Consider the following 22,917-nt stretch of genomic DNA (forward strand, 5'->3'; position numbering starts at 1 on the left):
GCAGATGGATCTCTGCCTCCCAAGTACTGAGAGTAAAGGTGTGCAACACCATCACCTGGACATATTATGTATAGTGTTCTGCCTGCGTGTATCCCTTCAGGCCAGAAGGTGGCACAAGATCTCATTATGGAAAATTGTGAGCCACCATATGGTTGCTGGGAATTGAACTCAGGTCCTCTGGAAGAGCATCCAGAGCTCTTAACCTCTGAGCCATCTCTCCAACCCCTAATATTTAAGGATTTAAGTTCACTACATTTTAAGGTCATGGCTTCTCTGTCAAGGCATTCAGGGACACCCTCTTTAGGATCACGTTCAACCCTCAGCGTACTGTCCAACATAGGTCTGGAGTCTCCCAACTCTATAATCATACCTCTTCACCCTTGAGACCCCCAAAAAGCTAAGCTCAAGGATGTGGATTCTGGAGTCAGAGCAACACCAGGCCAGAAATACATGCTGACCCCTCCTGGGTTCCAGAGGCCATGCTGAAAGAACCCTATTTTCACCTCTGATGAAGGCCCAGCCTGTGCCCCGGGCCCCAGATAATCCGATTAAATAGCCTGCCCAGACTCTCAGCTCCTAGCAGGAACAGTACCAGCTTCAAGCAGCCTAGCCTAGCCTCCTGTGACTCAGGGCTTAGGAGTGGCCCAACTCTATCAAGCAACCAAAGGGAGGAAAGAAACAGCAAGGCCTGAAGCACAAACCTCTGGACCAGAATAATAACTGGGTATGGAGAATTAAGTATGCAGCAATTTCCAGAATATCATCTTTCTGACATAGGTGAAAAGCTAAGAATAAAGAATAGAGAACAAGAGCAAGCCAGAGACCAGTGCAGGTCAGTCCTAGAGATCCAAACAGACCAGACTGGGTACAAAGAAGGCATGGGAACCACAAGGCCATTGGATTTTTTTATTCTCTTTTTAAATACTGTACAGTGAAAAATAAATACGCCTTCTCATCCACCAGACAAGGTTATTCCCCCCAACTCCCTAGGGGACCTTGTCACCCCCCTTCATACACACCCCTGGTTCTACTCCAAAACCTTCCCCATGCCTCCCACCCACAAATACCCTCACTATCCCCGTCTTCCACAGTGATGAGGCCCCAGAAATGGGGGGTACAGGATGGGAGGAGGGATAGCAGGGAAGCCCCCCTGAACTGTCAAATCTGGGTGGGTCGTGGAGCACCCCCACCAACAGGCGGAGAATGGGGGTGTCCAGAGGTCGGGGCATTAGAGGATAAAGGCACATCCAGTCTGATAGGGAAGGGGAGGCCCCCTCACCCTGGGGGAGGTTGGACAAGAGGGAGGGGGTATGACCCTGTTACACACCCCTCCACTAGCTCCTGGAGGTTGGGGGGGACCCAAGCTGCTGTGCCACCCCCCCACCCCCGTAGATAAGAGCAGCTCCAGCGCAGGTCAGTTGGACCCATGAGGGCCATGGTGGTGGGTAGCAAGCGAGATGGAGAAAGGAGGGATGTGGACTGGAGGTTTTATGAAACCCCATTCACCAAACTACCCAACTCCAAGGGGGCAGAGAGCTCCCCATTCTCCGAGGGGCCCTTGGGAAGCTTGCTGACAGAGTCACCCTGAGGAGGAAGCAGGAGAAGGAAAAGAAAGCAGTTCATCAGTACACCACCAGGTGTGGCACTCCTACTCACTACTGCTACAGCAGTACTCTAGTCACTGCGAGCCTTGTCTTCTGTTTGTGCCAGCTCTGCTCTATCCTCAGCTTAACCTGAACTCTACCAGATACAGCTAATTCAACATCTCAGATATTTCCTAAGAAAGTTTTCTGTGTCCCTGCCCCGAATCAAAAAAATAATAGGGGGGGACTGGAGAGATGGCTCAGAGGTTAAGAGCACTGGCTGCTCTTCCAGAGGTCCTGAGTTCAATTCCCAGCAACCACATGGTGGCTCACAACCATCTGTACTGAGATCTGACGCCCTCCTCTGGTGTGCGGGCATACATCAAGACAGAATGTTGTATACATAATAAATAAATAAATCTTTAAAAAAAAATTAATAGGGTAAGCTGTATCATGACTGCCTACCTTCTGTCCTGAAAGAGATTCCTCTGAGGGTTTCGTACGTTCCAGAGGTGGCCGCTGGCGGCTCTGAGACTCTGCCCGTGAAATATAGTCTGCCACAGTCACTAGGGAAGGCAGAGAGGATCGAGACTTTCAGGAACACAGGTATCCATCTCCATGGTTCTCACTGAACCCAACCCTGGTTTTTCTAGAGCAGGAGGCATCCCATTCTTAGCTCCTGAAAGGCTCCAATCCCACAGTGTCAGCTGACCTGGTTGGCGGTCTCCGCTGATGGACCCATCAGTTCGATTACCACGATTGCGGCGGCGGCGGCTCCGATTACGTCGCTGGGGTCTTGATTCATCTTCTGTGGGGTAAAGAAAAGTCATGCACCCATCCTCTTCATTCTTTCTCACACCACCTATAAGAACTCAGGCTCGCCCCTCACCCAGGCCATTCTCTGTCATGTTAGGACCATCAGACTCCAGGCCTCCATCCATGACAGTCCTGTCTTCATCAGTACGACGGCGGCGGGAACGGCGACGACGGGCACTTGCTGGAGGGGGTTCACCAGGCTCTGAATCAACTGGGGGCTCTGGTTCAGATGTGTCCAATAGGCTGTAAGGATTACTGTCTGGATCCTTTAGCACTGATGATGACAGGACAGAAAGGGACTGGGAGTCAGGTGACCACTATTTTCTCCTTTGGGCCCACAAACATGACCCCCCTCCCAGCTCTCTGATACCTGAGCTAATAGATGACGAGTTGTATCTTGAGGTAGGCCGGGGAACAGGTGGGGGTCCCCTTCCCCGGCCCCCAACTGGCCTCCTCCGGCTTTCTTCTCCACGGCTTGGGGGCTCTCGGTCACCGGGTCCTGCTCGATTAGGTTCCTCTCTCTTTTCTGACTCTGTCTCAGAAGCTGTGGATGGGTCTGAGCTGGGGCCTGAAGGTCACAGACAGCTTTAATCAGATCCACTGGTCTTGCCCTGGGAGTTTGACTACCTCTTCCAAACTAGAATTCTTCCTACACTCGTAAGTACTCAAGTCACTGCTTTCCCTGAGTCTCCACCCAAACATCCACCTCCTCCACTGTCCCCACAGCTGTCTCACCATAGGCAGGACCACCAGTCCTCCGGCCCCGGCCCCGGCCCCCATAGCTTCCCCCATATGTTCGGGTCGTGTGCAGGGAAGAGGAGGAGCTCTCATCTGTGGTATAGCCAGCCTTGTCACTGCCACCACCGCCACCCCGTCCACTCCCAGGAGGGCGAAAGCCCAGCCCAATCTGCCGAAGCTGTTCATCAATCTGCAGTCTCTCTAAGCGAAGCTGTTCAACCTCCTGGTTGGAAAGAAGACAGACAACACAGGAGAATTAAAATGAGTGGACAGTCCACTTCCTTCATGCTTTTCTCTCCATATGGTCCCTGTGTAACTAAGCTTTTGGGACTACAAGAAGGAAGACAAAACATTAAAGAGAATAGGATACAGCCCCAGAGCTGAAATATGAACTAACGGTTCTGTTCTGCAAAAAGACAAAGCATGAAGGACAGCTCCAAAGATTATATACTAGCAGTCCTTGCCCCCTCTTCACCCCAGTTTGTCTGACTTGGCTTCTGACATGGGTACCTGCAGGTAGGAGAGGTGGTATTCTAGCAGTGCCTGGGCATTGCTGATATTCTCTCGGGTGCCAACAAATATGAAGGGAACCATTCCCTAGAGAACAGACCAGAACAAAGATTAGAAGTCAGTTAGGTGTGATGGCACACATAATCCTTAGCACTCAGGAGATAGGGGCAGCAGGAATTCAAAGTCATCCTCAGTTACACAGTATAGTAATTAAGTTCAAACACAATCTAAACTCCATGAGGCTCTGTTTCAACAACCCCCACCCCCAAAGGTGCCAGGCATGGTGGCACAGGTCTTTAGTCCCAACACTAGGGAAGCAGAGGCAGGCAGATCTCTGTGAACTGAGTTTAAGGCCATCTGGTTCACAAAGTTAAGTTCCAGGCCAGCTAGGGCTAAATAAAACAAAAAAGAAAAAAGAAAATCAGAAAGGAAAAGATTAAAATGTTAAGCCCACCCCTCAAATAGACAACAGGACCACAGTCTATTAGGGCAAACAAATGGTTCTGTGTTCCCGTCTAGAAGTCCCCAGACCCCATACCTCCTCCCTGGGGTTCTTCTTGTCGTTGTCGCCTTCCACACGCACCCTCACCACACCAGACTTGTCCACGATCTCCTGGATCACTTTCCCATTCTTTCCAATCACTTTGCCTAAATGGATAAAGGAGGAATTAGGCTTTTATTTTTTGTTGTTATTGTTAAGGAAATACAAGTCTTCTTCTTCAATAGTTCCTTCTCATTATATATATATTGCATGTAATTCATCTTCCTGCTTCTAGGAATCTTATAACCCTTCTAGGAATTAAAAAATGCTACAATCCCTAAAAATATATCATTGCCTTTTCTCATTCTTATGTCAGACTCTTTATCCCATCCTTATGAAACCAGAAGTCCACAGAGTAGAACCAATCCTAATTATATACCCAAAATAGTCTTCAAGACCTTGCCACCTGGGCCCTACCTATTCCTTTTTATATGCACACCCAAACTTACCAACCAGGTTCCTGGGCACTTGTACAGAGTCCTCAGAAAATTCCAGGTAGCTTCGAGCTTGTCGGCATGCCTCAGGTGTCTATAGAAAAGGTAAACTAAAATAGAACCTGGATCTCTGCCATTTTCTGACTCTGGAGATATAAGCTACTACCAAAGTCAGGCAGGGAGGTTACCACAGATTTGCTTTCCACCTTATCTCTATCCCTTCAGTTCCCCAAAGGACCCAAAAAAGCAATCTTTGGCTGACCTCCCCATAGATGCGGAAAGTGCAGGTCTCTTCACCCAACTCAATGGCAGTCACTCCTGGCACTTTTCGGGCCTGCTGGATGTTGGCACCATGTGTCCCAATTGCCAGACCCATCAGGTCCTCTCTCACTGTAAACTCCTCTTGGAACGCTGCTGCCAACTGCTTACTTGTCTAAGAGGAAAAGGCACTGTGAGATCAAGGTGGTGGAATCTCAGAATATGCGTCCCAGGTGGCTAATCCTCTGTACTGCTTTTTTTTTGGGGGGGGATTTCTCTCTCCTCTCTCCCTCTCTCTCTTTCTTTCTCTTTCTTTCACGGCTTCTCTGTGCTTTGGTGCCTGCCTGGAACTCAACTCTTGTAGACCAGGCTGGCCTCGAACTCATAGAGATCCGCCTGCCTCTGCCTCCCGAGTGCTGGGATTAAAGGTGTGTGCAGTTTCTTAAAATTCTTATGTGAGGGGCTGGAGTGGAAAGATAGGATTAAGAGCACTGGCTGCTCTTCCAGAGGACCTGGGTTCAATTCACAGCACTCACATGGCAGCTTACAACTAACTGTCTGTAACATGTGCACATAAATTAAAAAGAAAAAATTCTTATGGGCATGAGTGTTTGCCTGCAAGCTCCAGGCCCACGTTCAATCCCTGGAATCAAAAACTCCTGGGCAAGAGTAAATATAATTAAAACACTGTAGGAAATAATTAAATGAATAAATTGCTGGTCATCCAGAGGCAGAGGTAGGCAGATCTATGAGTTCAAGGCCAGCCTGTTCTACACAGCAAGTTCCAGGCCAGCCAGAGCTACACAGACCCTGTCTCAAACACCAAAATAAGTTGCCTTTGAGTGCTTGCTACACATATCTTTTACCATCCACATGATCAAATTCTTGCTGTTTTGATTTAAAATTTATCTATCTATTGGTTTTTTCAAGGTAGGGTTTCTCTGTGTAGCTTTGGTGCCTGTCCTGGAACTAGCTCTTGTAGACCAGGCACATCGAAATCACAAAATCCGCCTGCCTCTGCCTCCCAAAAGCTGGGATTAAAGGTAAAGGTGTGCGCCGCCACTACCCAGCTAAATTTATTTTATGTATATAAGTGTTCTGTTTGTATGTCTGTGTACCATGTACATGCTTGTTGCTCCACAAGGCCAGAAGAGGCATCAGCTCCCTGGAATTGGAGTTAAAGATGGTTATGAGCTGCCATGTACAAACTCAGGGCCTCTGCAAGAGCAACTGGTGCTCTTAACTCTCTAGCACCAATTATAGGCACATGTCACTATGTGCAGCTGTCCAGTTCTTCTTCTTCTTCTTTTTTTTTTTTTTTTTTTTTTTTTTTTGGTTTTTCGAGACAGGGTTTCCCTGTAGTTTCTAGAGCCTGTCCTGGAGCTAGCTCTTGTAGACCAGGCTGGTCTCGAACTCACAGAGATCCGCCTGCCTCTGCCTCCCGAGTGCTGGGATTAAAGGCGTGCGCCACCACCGCCCGGCTGTCCAGTTCTTCTTTAGAGATGGGGTCTCACTATGCTGGCCTTGGACTAAGGCATTCAAGCAGTATTCTGCCTCTCCTGAGTATCTGGGTAGAGTCTACTGTTTCACCCATGGCTTCTCATACTCTAGGCAAATGCTGTACCACTCAGATATAGCCCTAACAGTTATTGTCAGTGGCTGAGAACTTGCCTAAACTGCAGAAGGCTTTAGATTTAGTCCCCAGAAAAGAAAAATAAAAAAAAAAGGGGGGGGGGGGTGGTAGTGAATAAGAAAGAGGTATTAGCTAGGTACAGTGGCACAGCTTTAATCCCTGCCCTGGGAAGGCAGAGACAGGTGGATCTTTCAATTTAAGACAAATCTGGTCTACATAGCAAGTTCCAGGCAAGCCAAGGTTACATAGTTACATAGTGAGACTGTGTCTCAAAAACAAAACAAAACCAAAACAAAAAAAGTACAAGAATGTAAGGAGTCACAAGCATCAATAAACAAAGGCAAGCTTTCTTTTTGTCCTTTCTTTTTCTAAAGACAGGGTCTCTCTACATAGCCCTGATAACCTGTTCTGGAACTCTCTATGTAGAGATTCACCTACCTCTTCCTCCAACTGCTGGGATTAAAGGTATGAAAACGAGTGCACATATCCTCCTGCCTCCACCTCCCAAATGCTGGGATTACAATGTCAAATTTACACAGTGCTGAGCAAGCACTTTGATTACTAGAAGAATGTTACCATAGAAAGTGAAAGCCAAGGTCTAGGAGAAAAGAATATTCTACCCTTTGTTAAAATCTGCTTATGAGCCTGGAGAGTTGACTCCAAGTTAGGTTAAGTCTTGCAGAGGACTCAGGTTTTATTCCCAGCATCCATTAGGCAACTCACAACCACCTTTAACTTTAGTCCCAGAAGATCTAATGCTCTCTTTCTGACCTCTGCAGACTATAGACACCGTGCATGCATACAGGCAAAACATCCATACACATAAAATAAAATAATCTTTTTTTTTTTTTTTTTTTTTTTTTTTTTTGTGACAAGGTTTCTGTGTCATGGAACTTGCTTTATAGCCAGGCTGGCCTCAAACTTTATAGAGATCTGCCTCCCTCTGCCTTCCAAAAGGCATGTGCCACCTCACCAAGCAAAAAATAATAAATAAATATATATATATATATATATATATATATATATATGGCTTAATCATTTATTCACTTTATGTCTGCATTTGTCTAACAGAAGAGGGCATCTGTTCCCATTAAATTAGTTATACAGCTACCATGTGGGTGCTGGGATTTGAACTTGGAACCTCTGAAAGAACAGTCAGTGCTCTTAATTGCTGAACCATCTCTCCAGCCCTGGCAAAATAAATCTTAAAAAAAAAAAAAAGGAAAAAAAATCTACTCATTTGGGTGGCAAAAACATGTGGATCAAGCGGAAGGAAAGGTGACTTTTCATCAACCAGTTCCTTCAGTAACAGCCCTGGAGAAGACTGGAATAATGCGCAATTTGTGCTGTCTCAAAGAAAAGCCTCCCAAAAGGGTCAGTTCACTTGATAAATGGAATTAAAGATCCAATTCAATCAAAACATACCCACACCCTATACTCATTTAGAATGGTTTAACAGCCAGGCATTGGTGGTGCACACCTTTAAATCCCAGCACTCAGGAGGCAGAGGCAGATGGGTCTCTGTGAGCTCCAGGCCAGCCTGGTCTACAGAGAAAATTCCAGGACAGCCAGGGCCGTTACACAGAGAAACCCTGTTTCAAAAACAAAACAAACAACAAGAATGATTTAATTATTCTGAAAAGGAAACTTGTAATTATAGGATGTCAGAACTCAAAACCTTGTAGCAAAAACTTGAAGAGGAGTTGAGGGTGTGGCTCATTAGGAGACCTGCTTAGCAAGTAACAGACCCTGTGTTCTAGCCTCAGGCCAGGAGAAAAAAATTGTGGGTTGTGGGTTCAGCTGGTAGAGTGTTTGCTTAGCATACATGGAGCTCTGGATTAGAGCCAGATCCCAGCACTATGACAAACAGGGGTATTGGTCACACCTATAATCTGAGCACCAGGAGGATAGAGAAAAATGATCAAAAAAAATTTTAAGGTCATCTTGGCTACATAACAAATTTGAGACCAGTCTAGAATACAAAAGACCCTACATTAAACAAAAAACAGCTGGGCAGTGGTGGTACAAAGGCAGGTGGACTTCTGAGTTCAAAGCCAGACTGGCTTACAGAGCTAGTTCCAGGACAGCCAGAGCTCAGAGAGACACTGCTGAAAGAGAGCGAGCGAAACAAACAAACAAACAAACAAACAAACAAACAAACAAAACCAAGCTGGGCATGGTGGTACACACCTTAGATTCCAGCATTTTAGAAGCAGAGGTATTTGAGGTTGATGCAAGCCTGGCCTGCAGTTTCAGGCAAGCTAAGGAGACCAGTGGAGATTCTGTTCCAAAGCAATATTGCAGGCAATGGTGGTGCATGACAACACTTGGGAGACAGAGGCAGGTGGATCTCTGAGTTTGGCCATCTTACTTAAAATATCAAGTTTCAGGACATCCAAAGCTATAACAGAGAAACCCTGCCTCAAAAATAAACAGATAGATGATAGGCAGAGAGACAAACAGACAATGTGTACTTTTGGCCAGATATGGTGGCCATTTTTTTAATCCAAAACTTGGGAGATAGAGGCAGATGGATCTCTGTGAGTTTGTGGCCAGTCTTGTCTACAGAGTAGGTTCCAAGACAACCAGAGCTACACAAAGAGAAACCCTGTCTTGAAAAGCAGAAAAAAAGCCAGGCAGTGCCTTTAATCCCAGCAGGAGGCAGGCAGATCTCTGTGAGTTCAAGGCCGGGCTGGTCCATACAGTGAGCTGCAGGACAGCCAGAGGTACACAGAAACCCTGTCTCAAAACAAACAAATAAACAAACAAACAAAAAACAGAATAGAACACTGTCCTCTGGAGAGTATGAGATAAAACTGCCAATCCAGGACTAATGACCCAGTAGCCTTTGTCTATGTTTCAGAAACACAAGATGAGAAAGCAAAGTACAACATTATTCAGCATGAGAAAAAGCAGCCAAAACTTGCCTCTAGGTGCTTGGTAGCTTCTTCGTTGCGGGACATAAGCAGCAATTTGGTGCGAAGGCTTCGAAAATGCATATCACCCAGCAAAGACGCCCTCTTCACAGGGGCTTCTGTGGTTGACTGGAAAGAAATGAATAAAAAGTTTTACAAACAAAATACACTCCAGGGAACATCAAAGACTGGGCACCAGAATGCCAGTATCCTGTAAAGAAGGCAGGTGTCAAGAATGGAGTTCAGCCGGCCATGGTGGTGGCCAAGAGGCAGAGACAAGTGGATCTCTGTGAGTTTAAGGCCAGCCTGGTCTACAGAGTGAGTTCCAGGACAGTCAGGGCTACACAAAGAGAAACTCTGTCTTGAAAGGTGGAAAAAGGCTGGGCGGTGATGGCACATGCCTTTAATCTCAGCCCTCGGGAGAAGGGAGATCTCTGTGAATTCAAGGCCAACCTGGTCTACAGAGTTGAGTTCCAGGACAGCCAAGGCTACACAGAGAAAGCCTGGCTCAAAAAACCAGGGGGCAAAAAGAGAATGGGAGAAAGAGAGAAATAAAGTTTAAAATAAGAGTGGTAGCACAGCCTATCCCCTCAAACGTAGGGACAGTAAAGCCGGAAAGCTGTCACAAACCCAAGTGCAGCTGCAGCAACACAGTACCAGGTCATCCAGGGGACACAGCAAGACCTTGTCTCAAAGGAAGAAAAGGAAATGAGGGAGGATACAGGAACAGCACTGTCACTCACACAGGGCTGGACAGCTAAACACTAACAGAGCTCATCTGACAAGAAGCAAGTACAAGGTGAGAGCTGTACGGTGGTTTTGTTTTATTCTTTATAAAGATTTATAGCTGGAGATAGTGGTGGATGCAGCAGGTAGTTCTCTGTCAATTTGAGGTTTACATAGAGAATTCCAGGGCAGTCAAAATGAGATCATCTCAAAAAACAACAAAAGATAAAAGATTTATATGTGTCTCTCGCTGTGTGAATATGTTATGTGCACATAGATGCAAAGACCAGAGAGGGTGTCAGGGGTCCTGACGTAGAAAAGGCAGAAACAGGAATTCCCAGGAGGATTGGCTGACTGACTGGCTGGCTTTGGGTTCAAAGACTGCCTTGTAAAGTGTAGGTTGACTGAGAAAGATGCCTGATACCAACACTTCAGGCTTTCTCAACCACCCCCAAAGTGTGCACTTATATACACGCAAATATGCACACACACACACACACACACACACACACACAGATCCTAATATATCCAAGAGCCAGGGTACTTGTCTAAAACAGATAGGTGTGTGAAGAACATGATTTTATATCTCACATTGAAAAAAAAAGGAGGAAATTAAGGCCATACATGAGGAAAAGTAAGGAAAGCAGGTGACCTGGTTCAGAGGGCCAGAAGTAACAAAGTCACAAGTATGAGCACAGTCTAGCACACCCATTTCTGCAAAAGCTTAAAGAGGAAAAAGGAAAAACTGTTGAAAAGACCTATGTTAATTTAACATGAAAACTCACCAGAATAAAGAGCTCACTGTTTGCAATGTTGAGAAAGATGCAATTGGCTCCCAGTGCTTTCTTGAACTCTTTATGGACATTTTCATTGGAGCAGCTGCAGAGAACAGTAAAGTGCTCAGGATGGAGCAGTAAGAGGTTTGGGGACAAAAAGTAGGGAGGAGAAAATAAGAAAGATAGAACCACTTTTGTCGTTGTTATTTTTTGTTTTTGTTTTTTTGAGACCGGATCTCTCTGTGTAACAGCTCTGGCTATCCTGTAACTTGCTTTGTAGACCAGGTTAGGATAGTACCAATGTTTAATAATAAGGATTAAGAAAACTATTTTTAAAAATAATCAGAGCAGAGTATACTGGTGCACATCTTTAATCCCAGGACTCAGGGAGGCAGAGGCAGGTGGATCTATGTGACTTCAAGACCAGATTGGTTTACATAGAGTTTCAGGACAGCCAGAGCTTGTATAGTGAGGCCCTGTCTCCAAATACAGACAGACAGAAAGAGGGATAAAGATGAAAAATGGAAAGGCTGTAGGTATATCATGCAAAAAGATCCTCATAGGCCAAAGGATAAACAGAACAGACTGAAGAGTGGGAGACCTGGGAAAAATAAGGACAGAGACTGGCACTATAGAGAGTCCTCAATTCCCAACCTCTCCAATACTCACGCCTCTCTGAGATCCTCAGGCACAGCCATGGTAACCTTGAAGAAGCTGCCTTTGGTTGCAAGGGGATTGGGATTAACAGGTCGAAGTCGTTCCAGGGTGACAATCTCATTGTAGGTAGCATCGCAGGCAGCATACTCAATGACATAGAACTGGCAGAAAGGAAGAAGCAAGTGTAATCCATTTGCTACCTTTCCACAGAACAGCTTCAGGAGTTCCCCAAAGGGCTTTAGTCACTCACATCTCCCTTCATCATCCGAACCCGGGCCAGCCACCAACCACAAGGTTCCTGTTCATTGGCTCTCGAATAAACCTGGAAAGTTAGAAATAGAGAGACACAGCATTGAAGACTATTCAAAAACATCAAATTAGAGAAAGCCAGCTGGGTATGGTGTGTACACCTTTATCCCAGTGCTTGGGAGGCAGGGGCAGGCAGAGCTGAGAGTTTGAGGCCCAGCCTGGTCTGCAGGGTCAGTTCCAAGACACCCAAGGCTATTATAGAGAGAATCCTCTCTCTTCCCTCCCTCCCTCCCTCCCTCCTTCCCTTCCTCCCTCCCTCTCTCCAAAGAATTGGAGAAAGCTGAACTCGCACAGTGGACAAGCGTTCTCCAAGCCTGATAACCAGAGTTCAAGTCCCAGAGCTCATGGCTGTCCCGACCACCACTTGTGAGCCATGACACATGACACACTCATGCCTACAATCATGTATGCACACAGAACGCATGCACATACACATACCTCCCACAAAATATGCCCAAGGTCCTAGGTTAAGTCCCAAGTCTCACTCACTCTCTCTTACACATAAAAGAGTGGCCCCTTTAATCAGGTGCACCCTCAGATCACACCCATGACAGAAAGGCACCAATTCATTTCCTTCACCAGCTACATGGCTAGACATGGTGGTTCAGATGAGGAAGGAACAAAATAAGTCAAAAACCCAGAATCCAGCTGGGCTACGGTGATGCACCCCTTTGATCCCAGCACTCAGGAGGCAGAAGCAGGTCTATCTGTGAGTTTGAGACTACCTGATCTACAAAACAAGTTCCAGGACAACCAGAGAAGCCCTGTCTTGAAAACACAAAACAACAGAACCCTAGGGGGAAAAAGAGCAAACTGAGATGGTGGACTTCACAGGCCTTACCTCGACTTCATCTCCTTCTGTGATCTCCTTATTATAATCAGCTGGAGGTGGTAGTCGGACATCTCCAAAAGGAATCTGTCTCTCACTTTGCCAGCTACAAGACAGTGACAGGAAAGCTATTCAGATTGATGTAATTGTCCACTTCTTCACAAGGAAGTTCCTCCCTGGTCAAGACCCACATTATCCTTTCTGGTAGATAGAGTCAAAAAAAAAAAAAAAAAAAAAAAAAAACAGGCTCTGTTCTACAGTGATCTTTTATTCTTTACAACTGTCAAATGCCTACAACTTGCACCTAGCTATCTGCCCTTTCCTTTCCTGGAATTCTCATCCAAACTCTCAGTTCCCCGCCACCTACTGCAGGCCTCAGCAGGCCCCACTTTTCTGCTGTCCTTTCAGGACCTACTATGCTTGTCTATTCCTAAGGTCTTACTTGTTTTCAAAGAAGATGGTGACAGAGTCTTCATGGACATCCTTCACAAAGCCCTAGGGAAAAAAAATGTAAAAAACATAAATGAAAGGACATTTAATAACCAATAATACCACTTTTGGGTATATATCCAAAGGATGCTCAATCGTGCCACAAGGACATGTGCTCAACCATGTTCATAGCAGCTTTGTTTGTCATAGCCAGAACCTGGAAACAACCTAAATGCCCCTCATTGAAGAATGGATAAGAAAAATGTGGTACATTTACACATTGGAGTATTACACAGCAGAAAAAATAACAATAGTTTTAATTTTCCAGGAAAATGGATGGAACTAGAAAACATTATTTTGAGTGAGGTGACCCAGACACAGAAAGATAATTATCACAGGTACTTACTCATAGGTGGTTTTTAAACATAAAGCAAAGAAAGATAGCCTTCAAACCACAATCCCAGAGAACTTAGATAATAATACGGACGCTAAGAGAGACTTACATCCATATAATCTACATGGGAAGTAGAAAGTATAAAAAGACAAGATCTCCTGAGTAAATTGGGAGCATGGGGACCTTGGGGGAGGAATAAAGGGGGGAGGGGATAGGCAGGGAGGGGAACAGAGAAAAATGTAGAGCTCAATAAATATCAATTAAAAATATATAAATAAAAAGAAAGAAGATACATTTAACGATCATCTTAGCCATCAGGAAGAGAAATCAGAAGCCTTTAAAATTAAGAGGTTTAGCAGGGGGTGTGAACAATCTAAACACAACCAGAAAGATGTGTCAGAAAATATGAACAGTGAGAAAGAAAACCATACTGACAAAATCTAGAAATAACATGGGATAAGAACAAAGTAGAACCTGCACCAGAGCAGCCCAACAGGTGGCCTACTCAGGATACCAGTTACCTCGATCTGCCTTTTGGTGTGCTAAGCAGCCTGCTAGAGTTCAATTAAAATACCATCAACTTTCAGCAAAGCTATAAATATCCCACAAGACAGTGTACAGCTAGACTAGAACACCTAGAGGACACCAGGGCTGGTGAATTTAGTACCCAGATGCCCAAGTCCTTGGAGAATAACTGAAACACTGGAGAAGTTCAAAATAATAAGCAGTTTACAGAAGAAAAAACTAAGAGTTTAAAAGATGTCATGGTTCTGAAGGCAAAAATAACTACTGAACCTAAAAATAAAGTATGTACAAGACTCCAACCTTGAGATCATGGCCAAAGGAGTCATGAAATAGGGGCTTCTTCAATCTACAGTCTCAGTTCTTGTCTTCTCTATTTTTTACACAAAGATTTCTAGTTTTAACAAAGTGCAATTCATTATTTATGAATTGTGCTTCTAATTTCACATCTAAGAAACTTCTGGAATCTAAATTCACTAACGTTTTATGTATTCTAGGAATTTTGTGTTTTAAATTACATTGTATATGTGTGTAAGTGAACATATGCATGCTTTTGCTACAACATCTGTGGGGAGGTCAAAGGACAAACTATTGAAGTTTGTTCTCTTCTACCATGTGGGTCCTACGATCAAACTCGGGGATTGCCCATTGAACCATCTCCCAGGCCCACACTTTTTATTTTGTATTTTGGTATGTAACAGATTTTATTTTAGGTCAGCAGCCCAGGCTGGCCTCAAACTCATATGTAGCAGAGCCTTTAACTTTTGATCTTCCTGTCTCTACCTCCCAAGTGCTATGATTGCAGCTGTGCACCACCACACACTATTTGGTGCTGGAAGTCCTCTGTGAGTCCACTATCAGCTGCACTGCACCCCAGCCCCAAAGTGCTTTCAGTTAGATTATTACTTTCTACTTCCTGATTTTTTTTAATATTTATTTATTTTATTTATTTATTTATTATGTATACAATATTCTGTCTGTGTGTATGCCTTCAGGCCAGAAGAGGGCACCAGACCCCATTACAGATGGTTGTGAGCCACCATGTGGTTGCTGGGAATTGAACTCAGGACCTCTGGAAGAGCAGGCAGTGCTCTTAACCTCTGAGCCATCTCTCCAGCCCTACTTCCTGATTTTTGATAAAAGTGAAAAAAAGAGTTCGGAGAAAGTGGAGTGCTTTTCAAAAAAATGGTGCTGGAAAAACTGAATAGCCACAGACAAAAGATGGACTTTGATAACCTCATTATCATACAAACAATTTACCTCAAAAATTTTAAATGGAGGCTGGAGAACTGGCTCAGCAGTTAAGACCACTTGTTACTCTTGCAGAAGACCCAGCTCACATCCTAGCACCAGCATGGGTGACTGGCTCACAGCCACCTCTGACACCCAATCCCAGAGGACCTGACCTTGTTCTGGTCTGTGCAGGCAGCAGGTACACATGATGGTACACACACAGACATTCATATACATCGATTGTTTAAAAGATAATCTTTAAAGTATTTATCTTTTATTATTTCTCATTATGTATGTAGGTGTGTGGGTCTGCTTGTGGGTATGTCAATACTGAGTGCAGGCGCTCAAGTAGGTCAGAAGTGTTGGGTACTCTGGAGCTGCCAGTTATATAGCTGTGATATCCCTGAGGTAGGTGCTGGAACTGAACTCTGGTCCTCTGGAAGAGGCAAGTGCTTTTAACTGTTGAGCTGTCTCTCTAGTCCTAAAAAAGAAAAAATAAATTTAAAGTATCATAAGGCAGGCATGGAGGAGTACACATATAATCCAGCACTCAAGTGAAGGCAGAAACAGATTTTAGGGCCTTCCTTGGCAGAGGCACCTGAGGGCACCAGGCATACAAGTAGTACATATAAGCTGATAAAGTACCCATACACAGGCTGAGCGCAGTGGTACCCAGATTTTTTAGTTCTGGGATTTGAAAAGTAGAAGCAGGTGGATCTTTTAAAGTTCCAGGTTAGTCTGGTCTACATAAAAAGTTCCAGACCACCAAAAGATACATAATAAAAAGCTGTCTTAAACAAATGATAGAAAAAAAATTTTTAAAAAAATTAGTTGCTACTGAGTGGTGGCACATACATTTAATCCCAGCCCTCAAGAGGCAGAGGCAGGAGGATCTTGGAGTTCCAGGCCAACCTGGTCTACAGAGTGAGTTCCAGGACAGCCAGGGCTACACACAGAAACCTTGTATTATTAAAAAAAAAAAAAAAAAAAAAAAAAAAAAAAAAAAAGCGCAGCCACCTATAGCTAAACAAAATAATGAAATAATATAATTAGGGAGCTTTGGCTGGAGCGCATAGTTTAGCAATGGTATGTGCTTAGCATATACAAGTGCCTGAATTCAATCGTCAACATCAGAATCAGTAAGAAAAGCAGGTGCTTCAAAAGGCTAACAATATTCAAGGACCAACTCTTAGATAGTAACTAGGATAGTGGCAGAGCTTAGGAGAAAATATACCAATAATGCTCTAGAGAATATACAGCTCCCTCCACACAGAACCAATCAACCACTACTTATGTATTGTTCTTTCTTTATAATGGAAAAAAAATCTAAACTTGGATTTTCCACCAGATACAACCTACTTTGGCTGTTCTGTGGGAAGTCTCACTATCCAGCCCTAGATAAACTGGTACCTACCACATACCTGGCTGTTAAGTGGCCTTGAACTCAGATAAATCTACCTGCCTCTATCTCTCACGTGCTGGGATTATAGGCATGTACTAACATGTCCAGGTTTGTGTGGTGTGTATGTATGTGAAAGCTGAAAACAACTCTATGTCCCTGTACCGCAATTTTTGAGATAGAATCCATCACTGAACTTGGACTGACCAACAAGCCCCCTGGGCTCCTCCTGTCTGTTAGTGCTAAGATCACAGAGTTTTGTTGCTATAAAAAGCTACGTATGGCCGGGCAGCGGTGGCGCACGCCTTTAATCCCAGCACTCAGGAGGCAGAGGCAGGCGGATCTCTGAGTTCGAGGCCAGCCTGGTCTACAAGAGCTAGTTCCAGGACAGGCTCTAGAAACTACAGGGAAACCCTGTCTCGAAAAACCAAAAAAAAAAAAAAAAAAAAAAAAAAAAAAAAAGCTACGTATGTTGGTTCCTGGGATCCAAGCTCAGGTTCTGAGCAAACACTGAGCCATCTTCCCAACCCTACTACTTTTTTTTTTCTTTAAAGATTTACTGATTCATGACAGGCAGTAGTGGCACAAGCCTTCAATTTCATCCCTCAGGAAGCAGAGGCAAGATGATCTCTGAGTTCTAAGCCACCCGGGTCTACAGAAACAAATTCTGGGACAGCCAAGGCCACACAGAAAAACCCTTCTCAAAAAACAAAACAAAGTAAGATTTACTTATGTGTGAGTGTTAGGCTTGAAGGCATATATGTGCACCAAATGTGTACCTGGTTCCATGAGAGAGCAGAAGAGGGTGTCAGATGCCCTGGAACTAGAATTATCAACACTATGGGTGCTTGGAATTGTACCCTAGTCCTCTGAAACCTAGCAAGTGCTATAAACCCATAAGCCATCTCTCTAGCCCCATGCTACTTTTCATCTTATTTTCCCTTTTGATTTTTGAGACAGTCTTCCTTAGAGCCTTACTACTGCCCAAGTGTGGACAGTCTGTCCTCAGCATACTATTCCTTAGCACACTTTAAATACAAGTCTTCAGAGATGTTTCTCTTCTTTTCATTCAGAACCAAGGCCTATTCCTGCTAGTCTCTACAAAGTAACTGCCAAACTGCTTCCACTTGTCAGGACTCGCCTGCATCCTGCTTCCTTTTGGATTCTTTAGCTTGTCTGAGACAGAATCTCATGCAGAATTTACTATGTAGATGAGGATGACCATCAATTCCTGACCTCCAGTCTCTACCTCCCAAGTAGTAGGATTACAGGGATAGATCAACAAGCCTAACATTTTATCAAACTCTTTATTCAAATGTCCATCTCCAAGAATTTTTCCCCCTAGGGTGAATGTAGATTTATTAAGGAAAAGTGAGACAGAGAAGCCAGGCTTGGTGGCATACACTTCTAATCCCAGCACTAAGGAGGCAGAGGCAGGCAGATCTGAGTTCCAGGCCAACTGCCAACCACGGTTATATAGTCTCTTACCATAGATAGATAGATAGACAGAGAGAAAGAGACAGAGACAGAGAGAGAACTCCTGAGAATGGAAGAGGCTCAAAGTCTTAGTAGATTATCAAGATACTTATCATTTATCAAAAACATTTTAAGGAGAAAAGTCATAATCACTTGACTGCCTCTGAAAAAAAAGGTTCTCACTCCTAGATATACTCCTTCACAAAGGCTATGTCTAAAGCTTTAATTTTCTATGTTGAATTAGCCCATAAAGCAATATTATCTTTTTTTCAAGAAATAGTGACTTCCAAGGCAGAAATGCTAAGTTCAGACTAGAATCACCCTTCTTTTGCAGTATAACCCAATACCACTTACCATACACCACCATTTTTTCCCCTTCAACTACTTTCCATCAACCTTTCAACTCTCTTCCCAACATCACACTCCAGTTCTACCTCTGCCTCTTGATTCTACCCATTTACTGCAGGTACAAGGTTTTCTTTGGAGAACAACTGTGATGGAAAAAGAACTTCAAAGTTCTGTTTGGTCTATGCCACTGGGGAAATAAGAGAGCACATAAATTCTGTTGTAAACCTTCTAGATCCAGATGATCTGAGTCAAGGACTGTAGCATTTCCTGGATTAGCTTTCTGGGCTTAGAACTGTCAAGTGAATGAAGAAAGCTCTTAAGTTCCTAGATACTTCAGTTTCCTTAAATAAGGTATGAAATTAGTCTCCATCTTTACCCCGCAGAAGAAAGAAAAGGAATTCTAGGAGAAAAAGAGTCAAGGCAAAAAACATGTTTTGAAGTTGATAATGTCCCATTAGAAAAGAATGCTGGCCGGTTGGTGGTGGCACGTCTTTAAAGCCAGCACTGGAGAGACAGACAGGTGGGTCTCTGAGTTCGAGGCCAGCCTGGTCTACAGAGCGAGTTCCAGGACACGACAGCCAGAGCTATACAGAGAAACCCCATCTTGAAAAACAGAACCAAAACAACAGCAAAAACAAAACAAAATATTATGAAGCTGGGGTTAGTGGTGTGTCTCAATCCTAGCACTTGGGAAGTGGAGGCAGTAAGACCAGGAATTCAAGGTTATCCTCAGTTAAAAGCCAGGCTGAGTCACTTGAACCTCACCTTAAAACAAAAAAGGAAAGCTTGATAGGATAGATATAAAATGATTTGGATCTGACATCTGGTATCTGCCCTGGATAAATCAAAATAAAAGTTTTGAGAGAAGGGGGTCTTCCTAAATTTAGAGATCTAAGACAATACAGAACTCCTTCACTCACACAGAAGTCTGCTGAGTCATGAATATTAATCAGCAAGGTTGGAACAGATAAGCAGCTACATCACACTGAATTTAAGAAAGGTGAGTCCAATGGTCAGTCATGGAGCAGAAGGTGCTGAAATGGCTAGAATACAGGATTTTATTCAACTGCTAATTCTGACCCTGCTTCACTCAAATTTATCACTGCTATGTACGGTCCATAGGTAAAAAGGACTTTCTGTTGGATACTCTCACATAACAGAAAATCTATCCCTTCCCAACCACTTCAGTTAATCTGAACTGAGCACTCTTCTTTCCAAGCTGTGCCTGGCTCCCAAACTCCTAGAACAAAAGTATCTTATCTTTAATCACTTACTAAATGGGTGTGGTTGTGGACTCCTTTAATCCCAGACCCATCTGAGTGCGTTCAAGGCCAGCCTGGTCTATACAGGAGTTCCAGGACAACCAGGGCTGCATAGAGAGATCCTATCCCCAAAAAACAAACAAGGAGAAAAAAAAATCACTTTTCTTGAAAGTAAAAATTTTGGAGGTGAGGATATATATGAAGGCTAAGATGTCTCCAGGAAAAAAAGAACAGCTTATGAAGAAGGGTATTTTTGTTGTTGTTTTGAGACCTGATTTCATTCCCCAAACTCATTTTAAACTTGGACCATCATACTTCAGCCTTCTAAGTACTAGGATTAGAGGCATGTACCACCATACCCAGCCTAAGGAAGACTTTTAATAAATCTAATAAAAGTCTGAGAAAAAGGATATTAAAAAACATTGTGTAGCCAGGTAGTGGTGGCACACACCTTTAATGCCAGCACTAGGGAAGCAGAGGCAGGTGGATCTCTCTGAGTTTGAGGTCAGCCTAGTCTACTGAGAGTTCCAGGACAGCCAGAGCTACACAGAGAAACCCTGTCTCAAAAACAAAACAAAACAAAATCCACTACAACACACAAACACATGTGTCCAATGAGAACCCCTGAAAGGAACTAAGAGACTTTTGCCACAGAAAACAGAAATGTTACAAAGATACTGTTCCAGTCAGAGAGAAAAGTACCAAGTGAGAAAAGTGACAGGGTCAGATCAGCTAGGAGGCTTCTTCCGCTATACACAGAATAGGTGAGCATGAGCGAGGATGGCACAGAAACACAGAAACAGCAAGGCAAGAAGTCCAAGACTTAGTTGAGAGGATAAGCTAAGACTAACAGATATTTACACTTATAGGCACTGGATAAAGGCAGGCAGAAATGGTATGGCATTCACAGAGTAAAATCAAACTTATCAGCTGAAGTGGGGCAGAAACCATTTACAAGGGCGAGCACAAGGCCTTTTCAGCTACAAAAAGATACAGTTTCATGGCAGTCAGAGAGATTTCCAAGGGCATGAGAAAGCGGAAAAGTCTCCTGAAGTAGGACCTGAGGAGACATGAAGTAAAGGCGGCTCCAACTTATCCGATGCTATGAAAATTCCTTTCTCTCCAGAGTAAAAAGAGTAAGGGAGGAATCAAAAGTTTCTGGGACAATTCCACCCAAAAAAAAGTCAAAAGAAGGCCAGGTGGAGGTGGAGGTAGATAGAGGCCAGCCTGGTCTACAGAGCATACACGTCTTGTGGGGGGGGGGGGGCGGGTCAAAATAAGTTCAGAATATCAGATGAAGAAAAATACTTAGGGGGATCAAGAAGAGTCAGTCTTTAATCTAAATTGGGGGAAGGGGGAATCCAGAACAGACAGAACAGATACAGAATGTGGGATGGATGTGTGGATAGAAAAACAAAAGGTCTGGGATGGCGGCGCACGTCTGTAGTCCCAGAACTTGGAAGGCTGAGGTAGGAGTACAGAAGAGGTCACTTTAGCCTGGGCTAAATAGTGTGAGCTCTACATCAAGGTCCTCTTCCAACCCCACCCCCAAAACAGGTCAAAGAAATCAAATCTTGGGCAAAGAAAAGCTGAAATGAGCCACTCTGGAAGGTACCTTCTCTTTCCAGAAAGACTGTCAACAAGTAGAAATCTGTCAGAGTAAGAACAGAAGCTTGATGAGATACCTTTTAATGAAGCTTAAACTTTAGAAGATAAAGGAATGGCCTAACTGTATCTGGAGTCAAAGAGGTAAGTACAAATCCAAACCTAGGTAGGCTGCTTTAGGGACAAAGGTGTGGTGGGGTGACAGACTTGCCCAACAAACCCACTTTCGTGGCTGATAAAACCGGGGGCCAAAGATGCTAAATCACACAAATGCGTTTTCACCATTTCTTCTTAGCCTGGGGACAAGAATGCAAGATGAAAGTTGAGTAAATGGTCTGGAGCCAGCAGGCAGAGCCTCCCTGAAGACGGAAGATCGAATATGGGACAGTGGCCCTTCCCAAGGGGGTCACGCAGGAAAAGAAAGAGACTCTCCCATGTGCTTGGGCCGCAGAGGATGCGATTAGGAGCTGAAGTATCTCCTCCACTAGGAAACAAGAAAAGTCAATTAGAAGCTGGGTAAAGGGGTTTCTCCGGAGGGAGCGGGAGCGCCCAGCCACGCGCAGTAATGACCTGATGGTCACGCTTCCAGCTGAGGATAAAAGCAGGTGTACCCGCGGGCTCGAAGAGAAGAGCACGAGGGTTAACTCCCACGGTCTCCCCGGAAGGCTTTCGAGTGGGAGCGTGAGTCGAAGGTTCTAAGGGTCAGGACCGAGCTCCAGAAACTCGATCCCGCTCCACTCGTGCCGGCCTCGGCCGGGGGAGGGGGCTTGGGAGGGTGTCCCGGGTCGACGCGCCGTCTCACCTTGTAGAAGGCCCCGTTGGAGCCCCGCACCTCGACGGGCAGTCCCGGCTCCACATCCCCGCCAGAGGCCAGGCCGCCCATGGCGCCGCCGCCACCTCCGACTGCCCCGGCAGCGGCTGAAGCGGAGCTCTGAGTGCGGGCCGGGCCGGGCCCCCGGCGTCTCCCAGGAGGAGGAGCCGGAGGGGGAGCCGCGGGGGGCGGGAGCCGGGCCGGCCCCACGGCGGCCCTGCTACAGCCGACGAGCAGGGGGCCGGGGCCGGGCCGCTCCCCGTCCGCCGCCGCCTTGGTCTCCGCCACCGTGAGAGAAACGGCCGCCGCCGCCGCCGCCTTCGTCACCTCAGCTTCCGCCCGCCGGCGCCCCCGCTGCTGCCTCAGTCCCGGGACCCGCTGCTGCCGCTGCCGCTCCACGGCCTCCACCTCCCCCTGCCGCCGCCGCCTACTGCGCAGGCGCACAGGGCACCCGCCCGCCGCGCGCGGAGCCGGAGGGCCACGGCGCAGGCGTCCAGGCTAGCGACCTAGCTCGGGCTCGCCAGCGCGTCAGGGCTTCCACATTCTCTTCCCCTCTCTCACGCCCCCTCCTGGTCGCCCCTCTGCGCCTGCGCGGAAGGAGACGAACGCTTGGTCCTCACCACCCCTTCCTTTCCCCGCCCCACAACACTAGAAGCAAACCAATCAAGGGAAGGGAGGGGCCGCGCTCGCTCCAGCGGATTGGACTTCCGCCT

The 22,917-nt window shown here is 45.4% G+C and overlaps 1 protein-coding gene across 1 annotated transcript; it reads right to left on the reverse strand.

Annotated features, from left to right (window-relative positions):
- Positions 1 to 892: 892 nt before the first annotated feature.
- Positions 893 to 22,577, reverse strand: Fxr2 (FMR1 autosomal homolog 2). The gene is made up of 17 exons (XM_038327318.1): positions 22,196 to 22,577; positions 13,168 to 13,220; positions 12,738 to 12,831; positions 11,838 to 11,909; positions 11,600 to 11,748; positions 10,940 to 11,033; positions 9,441 to 9,557; positions 4,885 to 5,055; positions 4,638 to 4,716; positions 4,186 to 4,295; positions 3,648 to 3,734; positions 3,135 to 3,360; positions 2,770 to 2,967; positions 2,473 to 2,673; positions 2,296 to 2,391; positions 2,049 to 2,149; positions 893 to 1,584 (listed from the first exon to the last, which is right to left on the reverse strand). Exons 1-17 carry the CDS (start codon positions 22,274 to 22,276, stop codon positions 1,489 to 1,491), a joined length of 2,025 nt encoding a protein of 674 aa, XP_038183246.1. The 5' UTR covers positions 22,277 to 22,577; the 3' UTR covers positions 893 to 1,488.
- Between the last annotated feature and the right edge of the window lie 340 nt (positions 22,578 to 22,917).

The sequence above is a fragment of the Arvicola amphibius genome, chromosome 4 (genome assembly GCF_903992535.2).
Source record: "Arvicola amphibius chromosome 4, mArvAmp1.2, whole genome shotgun sequence".
Classification (NCBI taxonomy): domain Eukaryota; kingdom Metazoa; phylum Chordata; class Mammalia; order Rodentia; family Cricetidae; genus Arvicola; species Arvicola amphibius.

Bases quoted from the DNA above. Each gene is read 5' to 3' on its own strand.
- Fxr2 (XM_038327318.1), bottom strand. From the start codon at position 22,276: ATGGGCGGCCTGGCCTCTGGCGGGGATGTGGAGCCGGGACTGCCCGTC. The intron at 5,056-9,440 runs GCAAGTTTTGGC...TTTTCCTCTTAG, and splicing joins AAGCTACCAAGCACCTAGAG to ACAAGTAAGCAGTTGGCAGC. The intron at 2,674-2,769 runs GTATCAGAGAGC...TGTCATCATCAG, and splicing joins CTCGTCATCTATTAGCTCAG to TGCTAAAGGATCCAGACAGT.